We start from the raw sequence: 19,789 nt of genomic DNA, 5'->3' as shown, positions 1-19,789 counted from the left end.
AGCGGCTGATCTCGCCTCGTTATGAAAGAATTGTTGCTAATCATAAACTATGGCTCATTGGTTTTACAATCATGTCTGGTTTTCACACAACTGCGAGATTATATTTTGACTGTTGATATGAAAATAAGAAGATAATATGGCTGGACGTCTTCCTTTACTATAATATTATTTGAATCAAATACTGGCACCAGAGAAGTATCGCTACGCCTCTTATTTTATCTATAATTTTAATTAACACAATTGTTCGAACATCGGACATCTGAGATTTCGTGTCCTGTTTTTACGTAAAACCATGACAATCTCTAGCTTTATATTGAATCGATACACTGTAAGCCGAGTAAATATGCTATAATATTTATAGATTGCTTATTTATTAAGGTATATTATCAAGCAGTACCATTGTTATTGATATGATGTCATTGTCTTCAGTACAACAACACGACTAAATACGGACTCACAATAGTGAAAAGTATGTAAAGGTATTTATCTGCACATGCGCATAAAGGAAAAAGGCTTCTCCTCGTTACGCGATTCTTTTCTAAATGAATGTAAAATCGGAATATATCTACAGCCAATTTTGTGTCAGCAGACTCTTTCACTCTCTCTCTCTCTCTCTCTCTCTCTCTCTCTCTCTCTCTCTCTCTCTCTCTGTCTCTGTCTCTGTCTCTCTCTCTCTCTCTCTCTCTCTCTCTCTCTCTCTCTCTTCAATCAAAATATCGTTTGCAGAATTTTTATGTTCATCAGTGTGTTATTACATTGAACACACTGTTATTTGAACAAAATGAAATATTCCGCATAAACCAAGAGTGACGAGTAATGATGACAGTTTTTTAAGTCAGAATCCGTGTGTTAATACTCATTGTAAGTGTGACAAACTGACTGTAAATCATACAGTCTTTGACGTACATTAGTGTATTCAATATTAGATTCCATGCTCTATTCGAAACATGCCATCTGTTTTCATCGGATTAATTTGTTTACGAGTGTAAAACTGCCTATACTCTACACAATTCATTGCAGATTTGAAAAAAGAGATTTTCTGTCAATCTGATCCAGGATGTCTTCCACAGAACGGCTTTAAACGCACTTTTTTAGAGCAACTTAAAGTGACGACTGTATATTTTGATAATATTTTTATGATTTTGCTGCAAAAGACCGCACTATTTAATTTCCCTAATGTGAATTATGATGAAATATTGTATTCGCTTTGGGAACACAACACGTTTTGCAGGTACGTAATGTCGTCGTTGACAAAGCAATTCTAGGGGACCGTTCAGTTTTTACGGCCTGGGGGGGGGGCGGCAAAATCTTGTCGCCGGTGTTCAAAAAAATATAGACCCCCCTGCATTTTTCGCGAAAAAATGATGACCCCCCTTTGTCAGATGAAAAATTTGATGACCCCCCCCCCCGCCCGCTGAAAAATAACCAAAACCCATATGTCAAATTTACCCGCACGGTTTGGATTTGAACTCCGGTACGCGGCGCACTTTATTCGTGTAGCAGAGATGCCAGTGCACAAACTTCTCAGCCACATCCATGCAAACGTCTGTTAATTAGGACGACTGTAACGCAATTTTGAACTTCATTTCCATAGACAACTTATGTCCATGGATATTGTATAAAGTAAACTTTATTGAGTGGTTCGCCAAAGGCAGCCCTCCGGTTAAGAGGGTCATGGGCCATTTAATACGTAAAGTCAAATTTATTCTAGTGGGCAACCAAAGGTGGCTCGCTGGTAAAAAGAGGGTCGATCATGGCCATTGCACGAAGTAAAAACTACTTAACAGGGCCGCTGTAGGCGTACGGCCGTTAAGATGGTCATGGGATATTACAATAAAGTCAATTTATTGTAGTGGGCCGCCGCAGGCGGCCCGCCGGTAAAGAGGGTCGATCATGGCCATTGCATGAAGTAAATCTAATTGGAGTGGGCCGCCAAAGGCGTCTGCCCGTTAAGAGGGTCATGGGTAATACATAAAGTATATTTATAGTAGTGGGCCGCCAAAGGCGGCCCGCCGGTAAAGAGGGTCGATCATGGCCATGGCATAAAGTGAACTTTATTGTAGGTATTATGTTTTTGAAAATGTGGTGACCCCCCTTTCCTACCAGTGAAAAAGTGATGACCCCCCCTTCGCGGATTCCAAAATTATGATGACTCCCCTGGATTTTGCCGCCCCCCCCGGCCGTAAAAACTGAACGGTCCCTAGGTTGTATCAACATTTGTCATCAGCAATCAAATTGGATATGTACACAGACAGACTGTTCCAACAAGATGAACAGAGTGCAAAAGTCGCAAAGAAAGTACAGCTTACGCAGCATGCAATCCAAATATATTTTCTATGTATCGTGTTAATATATTAACATATTTTGTGATACAGCTGTCAATATATCTATTCATATATTAAAATATAATTATTTACTTGTCGTTTGCTAAATCTGAACACGTAGTTCACTAGAAAATTTGTTGAAGCCGCAAAGCCTAGATTTGTCTGGCATGGCAGATTGATTATAAACCTTATGGCTTTAACAAAAGTAACTTTCATCAACATATCAAAATTCACTCAGAATGAAAATAGCTGTCAAATAAAGCGACAGAATACAAAACTATAAAGACTCCCGCCACCTCTACATCTCCCGGATTACAGGGTGGTTCTCCTAATTTGTATGACTTTTGTCCGGTGTCAGTTGAATTGAAAATACCCTTCCTTTGATTTGATATGTCGACATGTCTCAACCCCTGGAAGTGATATGAATAAAAGGGCTGAGAATGATCCATCTGACAGTGCAATCCCGGTCTGGTCAAAACTGTGAGTAAAGTGAGTGTACAGGGTGAGTATTGCAGACTAGTTTTGTTAACTTTTTAAATTTTTTTCTTTTTACAGCGATGAGAGCTGACACAGCCTGATTACTGTTTTATTTTTATTCTCTTGATTTGTGTCTTCGTTTGAACGCGAGTTCGTATCCGCATTAGTAAGTAGAATCAAAGAGAAACATGGACAGAGTCGCAACGCGTATCGTACTGTTTAAGGCGTGAAGCGGTTACGTAACCCATCCATGTTCGCCTCGCCTCAGGTTGCTCTCGCCTCTCTTTTCGAAGAGTGCCGACCATGCAACCTTCGGTAATTTTCGGATTTCCCCAATGTTAAGCGAAAGTATGTTCGGCAAAGTTTGTGTTGTTGTTGTCGTGTGGTGCTGAGCGGAATTGACGTGCTGGCGAAACGGGAGTGTTTTGAGCTTCAGGAAAGTAACTTTTACCGTTTTAAAAATTCCTCTCATATTTTTATGAATATATAATGAGTGTGTTTGAACCAAATTGAAAGTCTTTTATCGATACTGTCTGGTTTTACTCAATGGTTTACGGTCAGTCATGCCGTCTTTTACACATGCGTCAAGGAAGGACATGTTTATGAAACTGCTGGCGTGTTATGTTTTGATTGGCGTGAAGCAGTGTTTCTGGCCTGAGAGCTCACAAAGTAACTATGGTTGCTACGCGACTGGCAGCACGATGCCATCTCGTCGTATTTTGCGCATAATGTCGTGTAATTATCAACTACAAACAAAGCCTCCAAAAAGTTTAACACCTTTGAAGCTCATTTTAATATGAAAAGCCAATAGTCTACCGAGACGATCATGGAACAAAAAGCATTATTGCGTTTCCAGTTTGTCTATACCATTTGTCTGTGCTAGAAACTATTACTATTTAAATTGGTTATTTCTGTACTATTTTAAAGTGCGTTTTTTATATTTGTCAAATCTTTTTATCCTCGAAATACTATCAATTGTATTACCGAGTTTATCAACTTGCGCATATACACCCTGTATATCTAATGTTACTGTTGATAGCTGAATTCTAGTCAAGATTACAATTAAAATCACAACCTCCATATGACGGGAAGTTTTCAGTGACGAGACTATTTACCTGTTTTAATTCAATTCTACCGGCGTGCCAAAACAGTAGGGGATCTAAACAAAACTTTGAAGGTGAAATGCATTGAAATTGAAAAGTAATATAAAAAAGTCATTGCTGCAGCTAGCCTCTACTCTGGCATCAAAACAACAACTATTAACTTAAAGCAATGACAAAAAATCACATATCACTCCTCATGATTATGCAAGCGTTTATCGTCACATATTACCTTTTATCCTCCATTGCAGAAACAAAAGACGATGTTGCAGATTGTGTTACTTGTCGCCTCTATTGTCAATGTAGCCTATGGTCAGGTAATTATTAAATTTCCTCATATTTTGAAAATGTAGAGTTTGAAACAAAGTACATTTATCCTACCCATTAATATGTGAAGAATATCCTCAATAGTTTCTTCAAACGTTTTCGTCGCGTCTGTGGTTGTGAAATTGGTGTTGTGCTTCTACATGCTGCTTTCCGAGATCTTTTCCCAAGGTTAATGGGAACATGCAAGATACAGCGGGTTTCGATTAGGTGCAACAACTCTGTGTGTAAGACAGTTAAAACTCTAGTAAACATCTGCTAACTTTCAGCTGTAATTGGTACTAAAAATCTACTACATTGTTGATCAAGTGCAATCAACTGTTCAGCTATCGGTCCAGAGAGATTTGCTCTAATCAATGAGTGGGTGACTTTGAAATGTGTCGTGATACCCAAGCTAAGCTAACCCGTTTTCATTGTACGTACAATGTGTCTGTCCCACAATTAGAGCTATGGCGCCGAATTTAAACAAATTGTAAAGCTAAATTTCAGGTCGTATGTGCCCTTGGGACAAATATTGAGACTCTTACACTTTTACAATATCCCTTTGGCCTACCACTTATAGGGACACATTTTGAAAATTATGAAGTACAAAAAGTTTTCATCGGCTCAGTTTTGCGAAAATTGTGAATTTGAGAAATTTAATCTCCCGATAGAGATAACACAAGATGACGGCCATTTTTATTTCCAAATATCGGTAAATATAATTTGTTTCGGTGATACCAAAATGTGTGTGGTGACCTCAATTTTTTCTTGATTTTGAAAGAGAATGGTTGAAAGTTTGAAGAAAAGGTTTAAGTCTTTTTTCTCGAGAACACGAATCCCCATTACCTAATGAAGGTTTGGCACAGAGGTATCACTTTGCATGCACGTACGCTATGGTTACACCATCTAGTACATCAGTCGATACTTCTTTCAATTCCTTACCCCTGTCAGCTAAAGTAAGTTAACCGCGATATAAAAGAAAAAAGAATGGAAGGCAATAACCTAGTTTGTAATATTGTCTTTGAGTTTCATGTACTTGCATTGGCGTTTCAAATTCTTCATGCTCACTAATTGATACATTTTTCACTTTTCTTTCTAACGTCATGCCAAGTACTATCATTATGGTGAGTTAACGATCTCTCAATAAATTATACAGTCAAATGTGACTCCCGGAATGCTTCACTGGGTTTCAACAAATGTTGGAGTGTTTAATTATTTTAGCGAAAATTGAGGGTGAAAGGATTAAAAAACCAAACATTTGAATTCACCAAAAACATTAATCCCATCCCCAATCGACCTTTGATAATTCCATCAATCTATACGGAAAGAAGCTCTGAACAAAAAGTGCATGATCAGCGGTTTTTATAGGATTTGAATTTTCTTTATCAACTATGTACATGGAACAACATATAAACAGAGATAAACGTCGTTCTGCTGATAAATTCTATACATGTCGATTATTTTCTCCCAAAAATGTTATATACAGAACCGCCGGTAGTTCGTTTTCGCTCGTATGAAAGATTTTACCTTATTGTCAAACGACAGGTATTTCATTACATATTATGTAAACATCAATTTGCTTTTCCATTGCAGGATCGTTTGTCAAACACTTCGACGAAGATTGTATGTGTATGCTGTATGAATTTTACTGCCAGCAACCCGATGACGATCACCCTTACAAGGCGAACGCGGAGGCGCATTGCAACACGAGATTCGTACAGAATGGGGGTCCCAGAGGTCGACTAGCCGTTCTGAGAGATAGCGTTGTTGATCTCAAGATACGCAAGTATATTATGGACAACAAATTAGATGGCCCGCCTTGCATCAGCAAGTTTGGTTTCTGGATTGGTCTGGAAGATACCCTCAACGAAGATGAATTCATCTGGTCTGACAGTGAAAGCCACTGTCAAGATGACTACCGCAACTGGGCTCCTGGTGAACCGAACAACAATACAAAAAAGAATGTTGGTGGACAGGACTGCGTTCAGTTATGGTAAGGGCACTGTTTATCTTATAGAAAGTAAAGATTCCCTAAGTAGAGCCCTCCGTTTTTGAACCTGCCTTTGGCTTTACAATGCTTTAAAATTTCGAATGATATCAAGTACAATAAGTCACCTTTACCGGCGAAATTGTAGAGATGCCACAGCGTCATAAAGCTACTTTTATCCGACATAATTCACCATGGTTGTGATAGGGTACAGCGGAATCTAAATGTTCAATCTAGCTTTTTCACTGCCATGCACAAGTTAAGGTAGTACACTCCACGAAATTAAAATGCCTAAATATTCGCTCGAAATTTCAGTAGGAAGATTTAAACCATCCCCTCTCGAAATGAACACTACAAATTTTGGGTCACCGTGTAAAAATTGGAACTAGATGAACACATTAATCGAAATTTGAAATTAAAAACAGTTATCATCCCTGTGGTAACTGTAAAGAGAAGAAGTTTATATTTTGAGCAAAAATAAGCTGACGAAAACTATAACTTATAACTACAACTCCGCAAGCTTCAAGGTAGGCGCTCACAAGTGGTAGGCCAAAAGACTATTGTACCCGAAGGCTAACTCGAACGAGTTCATCTGACTGCTTTATTATAACCATCCCAGTATTTGTCTCAAAGTTCACTTGTTTAATTTTTCCTTCTGTTCTTGTACATTTAACTGCCATCACCGAAAAATTGTTCACTTGGGATATTTGTGATTGCGAAATGTTACATGACAATAAAATCATTTACCGTAAAGTTAGACATAAGGATTCACATGTCATTACCAAAGCTTTGGGCGGCGTTATCGAGATTGCTTTGGACGAAATTATAATAACTAGTAGTATCCAAAAACAAATCGACTTGGAAGCGGTCTGTTAATGTTATCTTTCCTTCACTTAAGTGTTTATGTTGGCGTTATTTTCCACATGATGCACAGCTTGATTCGTTTTACTCACTTCACATCACAGTCTCAGTTTCATTCATATACGTAGGAATTTCGCAATGTACTTAACACCATATGTTGTGCATTGTGATTGAAATGTCTTTGTCAATGTCTTTGTAAAAATCGGGACCTTTCTTTTCAATCATTTACCCTTAGTTTCCAAGTCCAAATATTTAACTCTTACCTCCAAAATAATTTATCGCCCCTTTTGAAGGTAACCTTTGACCTCATTTGCATAGGTACACACAATTTCGACGTCATCCCTTATTTGCATGCAACCATTATAATATTGTCAACTGTGCACAAATACACATTACAAATACACAAAAATTCAACAGCCAGAAATTGTGAAAGAAATTTTAACAAATGGGAAATTTATTTTATTTTAACATTATTAGTTAGCCACTGCCGCAATCACTAGGTGTCTGTGTTTTGCATTAGGCGATTTTGACGTCATGGCTTCTTGGCTCTACCACTTCTACATATTCGCCTGTATTTTTACTTCGCAGGTTTAGATTTGGCCATGATGGCAAATGGGACGATGAGTATTGCGACTTCAGACCAAAAGGCTTCATCTGTGAAATACCAGGTAATTTACTGCATTTGTACACATCCCTCGAAAGTTCTATTTTGAGTGTGAGGATAGTTACAGAGAGAGAGAGAGAGAGAGAGAGAGAGAGAGAGAGAGAGAGAGAGAGAGAGAGAGAGAGAGAGAGAGAGAGAGAGAGAGAGAGAGAGAGAGAGGGGGGGATTAGGAGACTGTCAGCAGGAGAGACCGAAGGATTGAATCTTTAAATTGGTACAAAAATCCCTGCCAATGTTATGTGGGATTAAAGCTCGAAAAAAAACTAGAATAGCCTTATTAATTGACTTTGCATTTAACGACTCAACGTGTAACTGCAGAAAGTGTAGCAAAAGTGATCATCCCTATTGATGAAGGCTGGAGGCACCTTAGGGCGGTGGTTAAAATACTGGACTCACTGTAGGAGGATGGTGAGTTCGAGACTAGCGCGCTCATCTGCCCTTCAGCAAGGCGCTGTACTTGCTTCATTTGGCAATTGGAATGAACCCAATTATGTAATTGGTCGTCCTCCTGAATGTATAAAAAATAGAAAAGGTTGAAATTCAACTAAGCTTATTACTTCAATGTCTATTTTAGTCGTGGCTGCCAACGTCATATAGGTCTTTTGATTTTCGTTATTAAAACCTACTGCCGACAAAAATAATTTCCAACATATTTATCTTTCAGATCCATATTGTCACACCGACGCCAGTATACCAAGATATAGTCATGGTTAAATGCTCTGACATTGATTTAAAGACAAGGATTACACTCCAAATATTAAATCCCAAGGTAGATGATCACCAATGAGTAGTGTCACTTGTCTCATTTGTGTGCATTTAGAAATACTCGAAAACAGTCGTTAAAAAGTTACATTTTCATCAAACCTTTACAAAGGTTTCGGTACATAAAGCTGTTTTGAAAACGCCTTTTCAGAAAGAGTGTCACAGCCATGCTGGATATAAAGACAAACTTGCAAAATTAATTATTTATTTATACAAGGAAGTAAACAAAGTGTTGATTGTGACACAGCATTGCTTGATCAGCAACAAATTTTCTTGATACAAATGAAAACATTTTCTCAACGAACGTTTTGGAAATGTAAACGGAAAAATAAATTAAATTATGACATCCAAGGATACCATACATTGCTAAATGTGTATCTCAAAACTTTTATTAGACACCTACATTGTATGACATTTCCTATCCGCCAACCATAGCCTGCTATGTACACAAGTGTAATGAAAAAGAAACAATTCTATTTTCACATAGTTATCCATCTTAAATAAAAAGAGCTTGATCTCAGTCAAGTGTTTGTCGCGTGGGTATGTATGTATGTATGTATGTATGTATGTATGTATGTATGTATGTATGTATGTATGTATGTATGTATGTATGTATGTATGTATGTATTGTATGTATGTATGTATGTATGTATGTATGTATGTATGTATGTATGTATGTATGTATGTATGTATGTATGTATGTATGTATGTATGTATGTATGTATGTATGTATGTATGTATGTATGTATGTATGTATGTATGTATGTATGTATGTATGTATGTATGTATGATTTTACTGACTCTAACAGTGTCAAAAACATTATTACGCCCATCTCTGTCTATCTGCCATCGTCTGTTACTGTAAATCTCATGCATTCTTGTGGCTTTGTACACGTGATATAGTAATGATTGAATCTAAATATTCGAAATTTCTGTGAAGTGTTAATATTTCTGAAAAGGACTTATGGTCAAACATTGGATTCAATAATTACAAGAGACAAAGAACCTCTTTGCCAAGAATTTGTCAACATGGTTTTGAAGCCTCCTCTACAAAAAAGAAAAGAGCGGGTTTATGGGAGGCATGCTGCTAAATCAACATAGAGTATTAAGTTTTTACTAAGTTCATCTGTGCTAAATAAAGGCTTTTGCTGACCATGGCGAACACTTGTCCAGTTTGGTTCTAATTTTTTTTCTATAACGACGATGATGATGATGATGATGACAGAGGGAAAAAAGGACGCCTTTCAGAGTGTATTCTACAATATCTCGCTCCAAAGTCTTAAATACATGATGACGTCATTGTCACATGGTATCAACATAGTACCCATTTAACTGACACACGGTATGCACATGAGTGTGCACGCCTGACCTCGTGGTATCCACCAAGGTAACAAAGGATCTTGACGGATGTAGCCCTCCAGCGGCCACAATCTCCACGCAAGCTACGAATGTAGAGGGCACTCTTGCATTCATCATACTTTTTAATGAGTGAAAAAATAGTTGTTCCAAACATACAGTCATGGCAAGCAGTACGGACTTGGGGTAGCTTTGAATCCAGAGCACGATGATCTAAAAGATGTACAAGTGATTGAGGTCACAAATACGAGGATTATTACAAGGACTTCGTATGACTATACAAATATCCCAAAGGGACCGCGTTTCCTAAACCTATCCCTAAACCCGAAGCATTAACATCACTTAGAAGCGCCTGCTGAACTAGCAGATATTTACCCAGGTCAGTCGACATATATGCAGCTATAGCAAGTAATTTGGTCCCTTTCTGTTTCACTTGAGACAACTGCGAGCAACAATATCAACCGCATATTAACAATCTCCGTAATTTATCAAAGTTAATAGATGTGGTTGTTCCCATTTGAGCAAATTTTATGCTCGTTTTGATGTAAGAGATTTTACCGATGAATGTGGTCAGATTGGGATTCCCAAAGCGATGTTAAAGGGAGCTTTTTTAAGTTTAACAGTAACAAATCAGCCTATCTCGATAAAATTACATGGGGTGTACTAATATGGAGACGGTATAGGCTACTCGTGAAAAGAAAAAACATCTTTCAAAAGTCATTTCTTCCATCAGCAGTTTTAATTTTAAACTCAAACTCCTTGTAGTTGTCGCAAACTTCTAGTGGTTTTTAAGCTTTGGTCGTAATTCCATGATTAAGACTGCGATTTCACTGGCGGAAAGTAGAAGTTGCAGAGACTTCTAGAGGTAAATCCCAGCCTGAAATTACTTTAAAATTCACTCCATCTTTATCTTCATCTTAGACGACAGAGGGTAGTGTTTGGTAGTTGCTCGTCAAAATGGTACACTGCTTCGTCAGGTGTGCCCCAGGGTTCACTCTTCGGGCCACTTCTTTTTGTTATGTTTATTAACGATATTTCACTGTTAGACATTTCTGCAAAATCAGCTTGTATGCCGACGATGCCAAGATCTATCGCACCATCACATCCCTCGCTGACTGTGTTATGTTACAGCAAGATCTTGACAAATTTGCACAATGGTGTAACAACTGGAAACTGTCACCTAATATCAGTAAATGTAAATTTATCAGTTTTACACTTAAGAAAAGAATCATTTCCTCTCTTGATTACTCCATCAATGGTACTCCTCTTCAACGGGTCTCTGTTGTCAAGGATTTGGGCATTTACCTTACTTCCAACCTTAATTATTCTTTCCACATCAACAACATTGTTTCTAGAGCCTTCAAATCTCTTGGTTTTATTAAGCGTCTCTGCCAGCCATTCAATGACATTTCAGCAATTATTTCTCTGTATTTTGTTTATGTAAGATCTATTCTAGAGTATGGCTCTGTTGTGTGGTCACCCCACCAGCAGGGCCGGTCAGAAAAAATTGAGCGAGTACAAATTAAGTTGAGTTTGTGAAATACATTTGTCGCAAACTCAATGTTCACTGCAGTAAATCCAGCTACCCATTTTATTGCAGAATTCTGATCATACCTAAGTTACACAATAGAAAACTAACCCTTGACATGTGCTTTTTATACAAAATAATCCATTCTCATTATGATTCTCCAAATATTCTATTTAAAATCTGCTTTTATGCCCCCAGTAGAAATTTACGCAAGAAACCCCTTTTTAAACCAGACTTGTGTTCTGTTAATTGCAGAAAATTCTCGACAGTGCCCAGATGCATGTCTGTTTTTAATGATATCTCTTTTAAATGTAATATAGATATTTTTTCTACGCTGTGTAGTTTTAAAACTATTTTATCCAGTCATTTTAACAGTTCTCCTTTTTGATTCGTGTATGTTTTTTTTCAATTTAATGTAACGTGTTACTTTTATGGTTGTCTTGTACATTTGTCTTGTGATGGTGTGACTTTTTTGTTTCGCAGATCTGTTAGTGGGTTTGCCCGTTGATCTGTGTATCAAATAAAATAAAAAATAAAATAAAATCCATCTGAAAAGACCCCGCCCCGTCACAGAAATAATCTAAACAGGTAACCAGAATAGACAGCATAGGAAACGATGATTGGTATTGAACTGAGTAAAAAATGTCGGCACCAGCCAGATTCCTTGCTTTTACTTGCAGCCTGGCAAGAATGGAATCCGGACAAGAGGCTGCCGGCAAAGCGACTGATATCGCCTGAAGATAATTCAGCCTCGTTATGAAAGATGTACGGCACCGGCGCTACACCAGCATTCTTTTGACATACACGTGAATCAGTGCACGAGTAAAATAACGCAACAATCATTTTGATACACTGTTTCATTTCATTCTATCGGTTGCGTCATTGTTGAGATTGCACTGAACAGAGATTGATTTTAGAGGGGGTATGCGGGGAGGGGGCGGTCGGTAGCGTATGCGTGATTTCATAGTGACGTAATCACCGATTGTTGGATGCAGATACAGAATGAGGCTTGGTTGGATTTTCGCAATTCCAAACTTTCGTTTAGGGGAGGGGGTTGAGGACAAACGCACTTAGTTTCGTTTACCGTGCGCATGTTTTAATTATCCACGGCCCCTAAAGGAAAGGTCGCTTTACCCAGACAAGACGACCTTATGATTATTAACTCTCTCGTAAAATGCTTCAGAATTGCTACGTGATCGGTGCGCACCTGTCACATTCTGTCTCAATATTGATGGATATGATAATGAATATGGTATGTGTAGGACGTGGATCGAGACTATATGTGTCCATTGCCACTTAAAATACTATTTCAGCACTTAAGTGAATGCATTGAGTCGAAACAACTAAACAAAAGATACATGAAAACATTTGAGTCCTGCAAAATGGTCCTCTCGTCCTGTGGATGTCTACTGTTGAGTTATGGATGGGATGGGATGTGGTTAGCTGATCATATTTCCGTAGTCTTGTCATTAAATTGCATCTCAACCTATTGATTTCCACGTCTATCTCCGAATCACAACTCATTGTGCTGGTAATCCAAGATAACAGATTCGGTCTTTGAGTACATTCTTTCACGAAGATTTCTTTTCTCTTCCACCATCCCACAGGCCCTGCTTAATGTAAAAGTCCTACGAATTACGTCAAAATTTGGTTGTGGTGTCATTTTCTTGAAACTTTGCACAAATACTCTTGAAAGTTGTGCAAGTGCAAAAATGAAATAAAAAATCGGGGTCACAATGCTCGTTTCCATGGAAACGGACGATAAAGTGGCGTCGTCAGAAATAAATAAAAATGATATAATTCACTTTAACTAAAGAAAGCAATTATAAAACGCTTAGCAAATGAGTGAATTTTAATAAACACCAAGACTTAAGATCCATATCTATCGAATGTATAGTTTCATGATGTTTGTAAAGAAATTTTAACATAATATAAATTTTTTACTATAACCCAAACGGGATTCGAACCCCCACACACTCACGGCAACATCGCCTAGCTGATAGGCCTCACACAAAAACAGTCGGCCATAAGTATCGATTACAAAATGACGATATCGAAATTATATCACTACATAATGTTCGAACTTTCTTCCTGTCGCTTTGAATGGTGCATTTTGACCAAACTTGGCGAATATAACCCTGACATAATACCATTTAGTTTACACTTTTAATACAATATCTCCAGGTGAATGGGTAATATGCGCCATGTAAATTGGAGAGAAATGTTAATTTTTCGCTCATATTGAATAAAAACCAGCTTCCTAGGGGGTCAAAATATGACAAGGTTATAGGTCAAATGTATTTCTAAGAGACTGGGTCAAAATATTAGGTAAAAGCGCAATTTCAACAATGACAGGTGATGTTAAATACATGCGCTACAAAATAACCCATTTGCGGCAGGCTGGACTTAAATCTGCGCAGAAACGTTCTAAAGCGCGTGCGCGTCCGAATTCGTCGCCCTTTACAGGCCCTGCTTAATGTAAAAGTCATATGTTTAATAATTGGGCTTGATTGAACAACATATGTAATTAGTCTTAAAATCTGGATCTCCAAATTCATTACAGCGTTTATCCAGAGAATGGAAAGCAGAATCGCTTGCTTTGGAAAGTTTTTAATACAAGGATACACAACACCAGGGTCACTATCGTAACGGTATAAGGGACCGAGCATAATTAACGGCAGGGGGACGGAAGAGAAAATGGGGGGCCACGAAAAAAAATGAGTGTTCTTGGGGTGGGCCATGAAAATTCCAGGGAAGGTAAGGGGTGGGCCACCAAAATTTTTTACACCATGACAGACAGAGAATATTTTTCAGCATTTTTGTTCCTTGTTGAAGCTGGAGTTCCTTGTTAAACTTCTTGTAGCATGATGAAATACCAAGTCTTAAACCTCACAATGCAGTTGTTTTGTGTAAAATGAGCAATATTATTATTGAAAATTGACTTCATTTGTCAACAATAATAATGGTTGGTAATGATACAGAGGCTAGGTTGAAACTGGTTATAACAGCACTGAATGAACTTGTAGATTGTTTATAAGGTATTTGGTAATTTCATCATTCTTTGAGATTAAAATAGCACAACACAATTCCCTTACAAAACTGAACTGCCTATTCGCCAGTCCACATAACTGTGTGGAACAGGTGGCATGGCTATTTGAGGAAAAATAGGCAGTCCATAGCAGTCCAACCTGTCACATGCCAGTATTGGAAATATGACATGTTAAAATTTGAACATTCATCACTAGCTATGCATGTGAAATCAGGCTCAGCCATGTGAAGTAACCATTCATTAGCAGTCCTATTGAATTCATGATAGAAGGGAAGATTGTCAATGGATTGAATGGTAGCTTACACATGTGGCAGTAAAAATTTAGACATGCATTAATAAACTCCAAGGACTGACTTGTTGCCAATTCTCATGTTTTCATATCCCTATTGTCTATTTAATTTAAATAAATTAGGCGGCACTCATGTGTAGAGTTGTTTTTACTTGGGTTAAGTTTTTCAGGTGAAATTACTCATGTTTGCACTATAGAAATGCCACATGGGTCACATGCACTGGTTACCAGACAAATTGTTCTCAGACTTTAATATTTAGTGGATACAGAAGCAACTGTTTGCCATTTTAAAGTGACAGTATAAAGCTGAAAGTTTTTGATTTTGTTAATATTTTTGTTATGTATCAACTGCACTTACTTTATTGGTTCACAAATTTAAGTTGAATTAGCTCGTTGATATTATCAATACAACCAACATACACTTTGTGTGCATGTATATTATAAAAGTTCACTGTTATTGTGTTCAATTGAAGTTTAGTCCAGACCAAAATGTGTTTACCAACAATAACAATGCTGACTGTACATAATACAGGTTGTGAACATTTGAATGTGTTTTAGAAAATAGAATAACATTAGCAATACTGGCTAACATGATTTTGAAAGGAGACAAAAAACCTGTAGTCGATGTACGAAGAACAAAATTTCTGCCAAAATTATGAAGTTACAGACTATCCCTTAAATATAGTTACAATTGGTTTAATTCAGCTCCATTCAAAAAAAGAGACCACGGACTTTCAGGATAAACCAATGAATATGACAATAGGGGAGTAATGCAGATGGCTGCAAACGTCTGTGAGCAGCCTCTAAATTAAATCAGCACAGATCAAATTTTAAACATCGTTTATTTTTATTTTCAAAATGTGAAATAATTAACACATGTTCACCGCTCAATATTCCATATGATCGGAACCTGCATTCTATTGAAAGGTACTCACATTTTCAGACGTAATATGGTTGGATCTATCAATAAATTTTTCTCATACGGTCCACGTTTTCGCGTACGTCCGTCAGCAACTGGCTATGCAGTCATGTACATGTACGTCAGATCATGCTACCTCCATGGTCAGATCATCACACAACGACCAACACACTTGCGACGGTTCTGCATCTGCCATTGATTGTAAAACTTTCGCGATTACAACTTACATAAAACTTAATGGAAACGCAGTACAGGTACTGTTCATCCCCAAACCGTTCAAAAATCGAGCCGGATGGACTAACGGTTCTGACGATGTATGATGTCGTGACTTTGGAAAGAGTTACAAGTGTTTCCACTTGGAAGAGTGGACGGGACGCAACAGGGTATGGACGTAAGGGTCCCGTAAATGAGTACGCTGGAATTTAACAAGGCTGATCAGTATTGCAACGGGGTTCACTCATATAAAGTCATTTTTTTGCTTATTAGAAAAATCTAAAAGAACAGTTTACGCGTACTTGAAATGTTAAATTTTGCGACGATCACGACACCTTTCGAATTTGACCAATGCTTTGTGTTCCCACGCGATCGTTATCGGATATCACATTGCATCTCTCAAATGAAATTGCGCAGAGTTTTTTGAAGTAACGGCTGTTCAGATCTTCAGCTAAATCTCACGAATTATGGCTGATTTCTCAGTCATTTCTTCCCCCAGTGACGACACATTTTTAGTCAAAACAGGAAGTGAGTTAGGTCTATGTATGTTTCGGTGGGCATGAAGGTAAAGTGTATTTCCCCGCGACAGTGTTGGATGCAGTGACCGAGATAGCAAGTCGCCGTGGACGATAATTTTCCATTGATCCGGTAAGTATTTGAAATGCATATTTATAAAAGGCAATTACAAAATTAGTATGCCTTATAGAGAGGCTTTTCTCTGCACATTGATGTTTCCCTAGGAAGCTTGGTTTTGTTTATGGCCGGACATTTTTAACCAGCTTGAGGGGTATCTGTAAGTATACCTGGACAGGGCGGAGGGGTGTACAGTGTGGCCATTAACGCAAAACAAAGCTGGGCTTGAACAACGCCTAAGCTTAGTTGGCTTCGTCTTGAACTGATGATCTCACTCATGGACCAAAAATAGTTACGTTCATGGTCTCACTCCGTGCAAAAACACAGCCATTAGCGTTCTCTTAATTCATAGCTGCCGATTCGTATATTTCCCCCTTGTCTAACATTTATCAGCGAAACGTCAGTTCAAAAACTTCAAAATGACGGCGCACCCCTCAAAATTAAATGTTACCATGAAAAATACTCTTATAAAGCTCATGAGGTAGAAATTTTGATTCCGAATACCTGTTACCTCAAGGAAAGATCAACACGTTGCTACCGGTATGTATGTGTGACTTCAAACTATGGACAAAATGTTGGCCAGTGCATTGACTTCACTGTGCACTGCTGGCAATCGTGCAGATATGTGAGCCTCACTCATACTCGAAGTCAATCAGATAATGAGTTGTGCCTGTTTTTATTCACATTGCAAAATTGGCTCAATAAGCATTTTCAGACGAATTTCTCGCTCGCTTTCAATTTTCTGGGGTATGCAAAAATTAGGCGAAATGAAAATATTTAAAAAAACAAAACTAGATCGTAGGATGAACATGGCTATGTAAACTTATGATTGTTTGTACCACCTGGTCTTACTTGCATTTTTTTACTTCTTTTATACATGGTTAATTTTAAAATCCATTTTTAATATGATATTGCCAGGTAAGAAGCCTTGTATTGAAAGACAAAAAAATATTTAGAAATGTGATACGTCTTAATTTTCAAGAGACAGCAGCTGTAATTTTTAATGAGTTCAATAACTTGTTTGCCTCATGTATTAACATACCTTCTTGTATTGATTCAAATTATGAATTGTGACGCCCTAACTTTGTAAAGATGTACATAAATTAATCGCACTAGTGGCTGTGGCAACTAGTCAAGTCAATACAACGTACACAAGCCCAATACATTTCTAGATATCTTACACTTTCAATGTGTTAATTCTTCACTCGCAAAGATGCATGTAGAAAATTCCTCTATGTGTATGTAACAAATCACACACATGTTCTGAAACTATATTGTAAATTTGTTGTCTTAATAAATGTTGTTAAGTTCATTCTCTTCTTTCTGTTTCATTTCAGTGTGCATGTCAGCCAAGGCCCAAGAGAAATTCGGCAAGAATAATCATGACTTACCTAAAGAAGTCTTCAATGTCAAATTTCAAAACAAAATAGGACATGAAAGACGAGACTTGGCCAGAGCTAAATGAACTCTTTTAAAAACTAATCTTTGACTAAATCACTTTTCACTGTGTCTATGAAATTTGCTGAAGCCAAAAATTTATTAAATTGGTCATCAGACTTACAGATTTATTTTTTGCTTTTATTTTTACCGTTTGGAAAGGTGGGTCTGCTTGTGTTTGCTGTGTTCAGGTGAGTCTGAGTTGCTTTTAACTCTGTTTGGCCTGTCTTAGTTTTAGGCCAAATATGGTTAAATTACATCTCCAACCAATTGTATCATATAATACACTAAAAGAGCCTGTGTACAAGTACTTGATTTCACTGGAATTTGATTTCACTTACAGATGTTTGCTTACACCTTGCAAACATGCAAATGTAACAATGTTTACCAAATTCATAACAGCAACATCAAAAAAAAGTAAAATCCGGTGTCAAATCGGTACTTTTCATGGTGCTCTTTTTCTGCCAGGATGACCCTGTTATTCATATGTGCATTCAAAATAACCATTCGTTCACATACATGTCAATGGTTCAAAATAACCATTCGTTATTCAAAATAACCATTCGTTCACATGTATGTGAATGGCTAGCTCATTTAAATATTTCGGCCTATACACATGTTACCCACGTGCTTCTGAAATGAATGTGGACTGCCTAACTGCCTATTCCCTATGCACATGCATTTAGCCATGCCAACTAGCCATGTGAATGCTAATTTCACATGGTACTGACAGGCATTCCTGTTCTATAAGCTAGCTGTAGGTGTTACAAGTAGTAAAGCTTGAACATATGTTATTTTGTTTGTTTATTATTTATATATTTATTTGTTTATTATTTCAAGAATGCAAGAATGTTGTTCTCACTAAAGCATATATTAAAAGTTATAAGGATTATATGTATGTGTACAACTTTGTACCTATGTAATCTTTCTTTTTTGGGCGGGAAGGGGGCAACAAAAATTTTGTTGCCGGTGATGGGGGGGGGGGCACTAAAATTTTTGCTGGTGTTAGGGGGGTGCCAGTAAAAAATATATGCACCACTTTTTTTCTCTTCCGGCCCCCCTGCCGTTAATTGTGCTCGTTCCCTAAGGATTGCTATAACGACATTTTCATATTGCTGAGACATTTTCAACGCTTGAAGACAAGGCGTAAACGAAACAAAAACTATGATGTCTCCTAGGTTACAAGGATGTATCCTAGGTTACAAGGTTTGAAATGTCAACGCTGCTCATAATTTTCTGGGTTTCTTTCTGTATGAAATGACTTCGAAACTATCATTGTCAAGTGTTGTCATTAATGTTTTGTCAATATATCTACTACCTACGAAGGCACGTTCAAATTTTGTAAGTTAACTTCTACGCTAGCTTGAAATAACCGTTTGTGATTATAGATAGATGTGTCCTCTGAAATTCGATTGTTTATCGTGTGAGCTTTAGCTTCTTAATGTCAACCAACTGCAATCCTGGCAGTGCGCCGAAATATTAACCTAGTATGATTTTAATTGTAGCTATCTTTTCAGTTGCAAACAAAACTTTCACTTTAGGGTCTGTCGCCAAAGACTGCTCTTCAGTGGATGTAAAAGTAGAATATTTCGAAAATGTTAGTGAAGCAGCCCCAACAAAGAGGTTATTTTCAGGTATGACATTCGGATTGAATTGAAATGACAACAATTAAGTTGGCGCCACCACATGTACTTTGTAGATTCTTAAAACCGTAGCATCTGGCAATTTTCCTATACAATGTTCATGACGGAATTTCGGTTGTGGGTGTTAATACACAGCTAAACAGAGGGTTGAAAAACATGCTTTCGAAAAGTAAAATCATATTGAAATGGTTAAGTATGTCATAGATAAAGTAAAATACATGGGAAAAACAAAATGTGTAAC

The 19,789-nt window shown here is 37.5% G+C and overlaps 1 protein-coding gene across 1 annotated transcript; it reads left to right on the top strand.

The window, feature by feature from the left end:
• Positions 1-4,157: 4,157 nt before the first annotated feature.
• On the top strand, positions 4,158-9,001 carry LOC139148618 (C-type lectin mannose-binding isoform-like). The gene is made up of 5 exons (XM_070720107.1): positions 4,158-4,218; positions 5,319-5,331; positions 5,801-6,200; positions 7,644-7,723; positions 8,384-9,001. The coding sequence occupies exons 1-5, from the start codon at positions 4,165-4,167 to the stop codon at positions 8,431-8,433; spliced, it is 597 nt and encodes a 198-aa protein (XP_070576208.1). The 5' UTR covers positions 4,158-4,164; the 3' UTR covers positions 8,434-9,001.
• The last annotated feature ends 10,788 nt before the right edge of the window (positions 9,002-19,789 follow it).

Source organism: Ptychodera flava, chromosome 2 (assembly GCF_041260155.1).
Source record: "Ptychodera flava strain L36383 chromosome 2, AS_Pfla_20210202, whole genome shotgun sequence".
In the NCBI taxonomy this organism is placed as follows: Eukaryota; Metazoa; Hemichordata; class Enteropneusta; family Ptychoderidae; genus Ptychodera; species Ptychodera flava.
Note: the sequence above shows the minus strand (reverse complement) of the source record. Positions and strands in the feature narration are given on the sequence as shown.

Excerpts from the sequence above, each read along its gene's own strand:
- LOC139148618 (XM_070720107.1), top strand. The coding sequence starts at position 4,165 with ATGTTGCAGATTGTGTTACTTGTCGCCTCTATTGTCAATGTAGCCTAT. Across the intron at positions 6,201-7,643 it reads CAGGACTGCGTTCAGTTATG|GTTTAGATTTGGCCATGATG; the intron begins GTAAGGGCACTG and ends TTTACTTCGCAG. Across the intron at positions 7,724-8,383 it reads CTTCATCTGTGAAATACCAG|ATCCATATTGTCACACCGAC; the intron begins GTAATTTACTGC and ends TTTATCTTTCAG.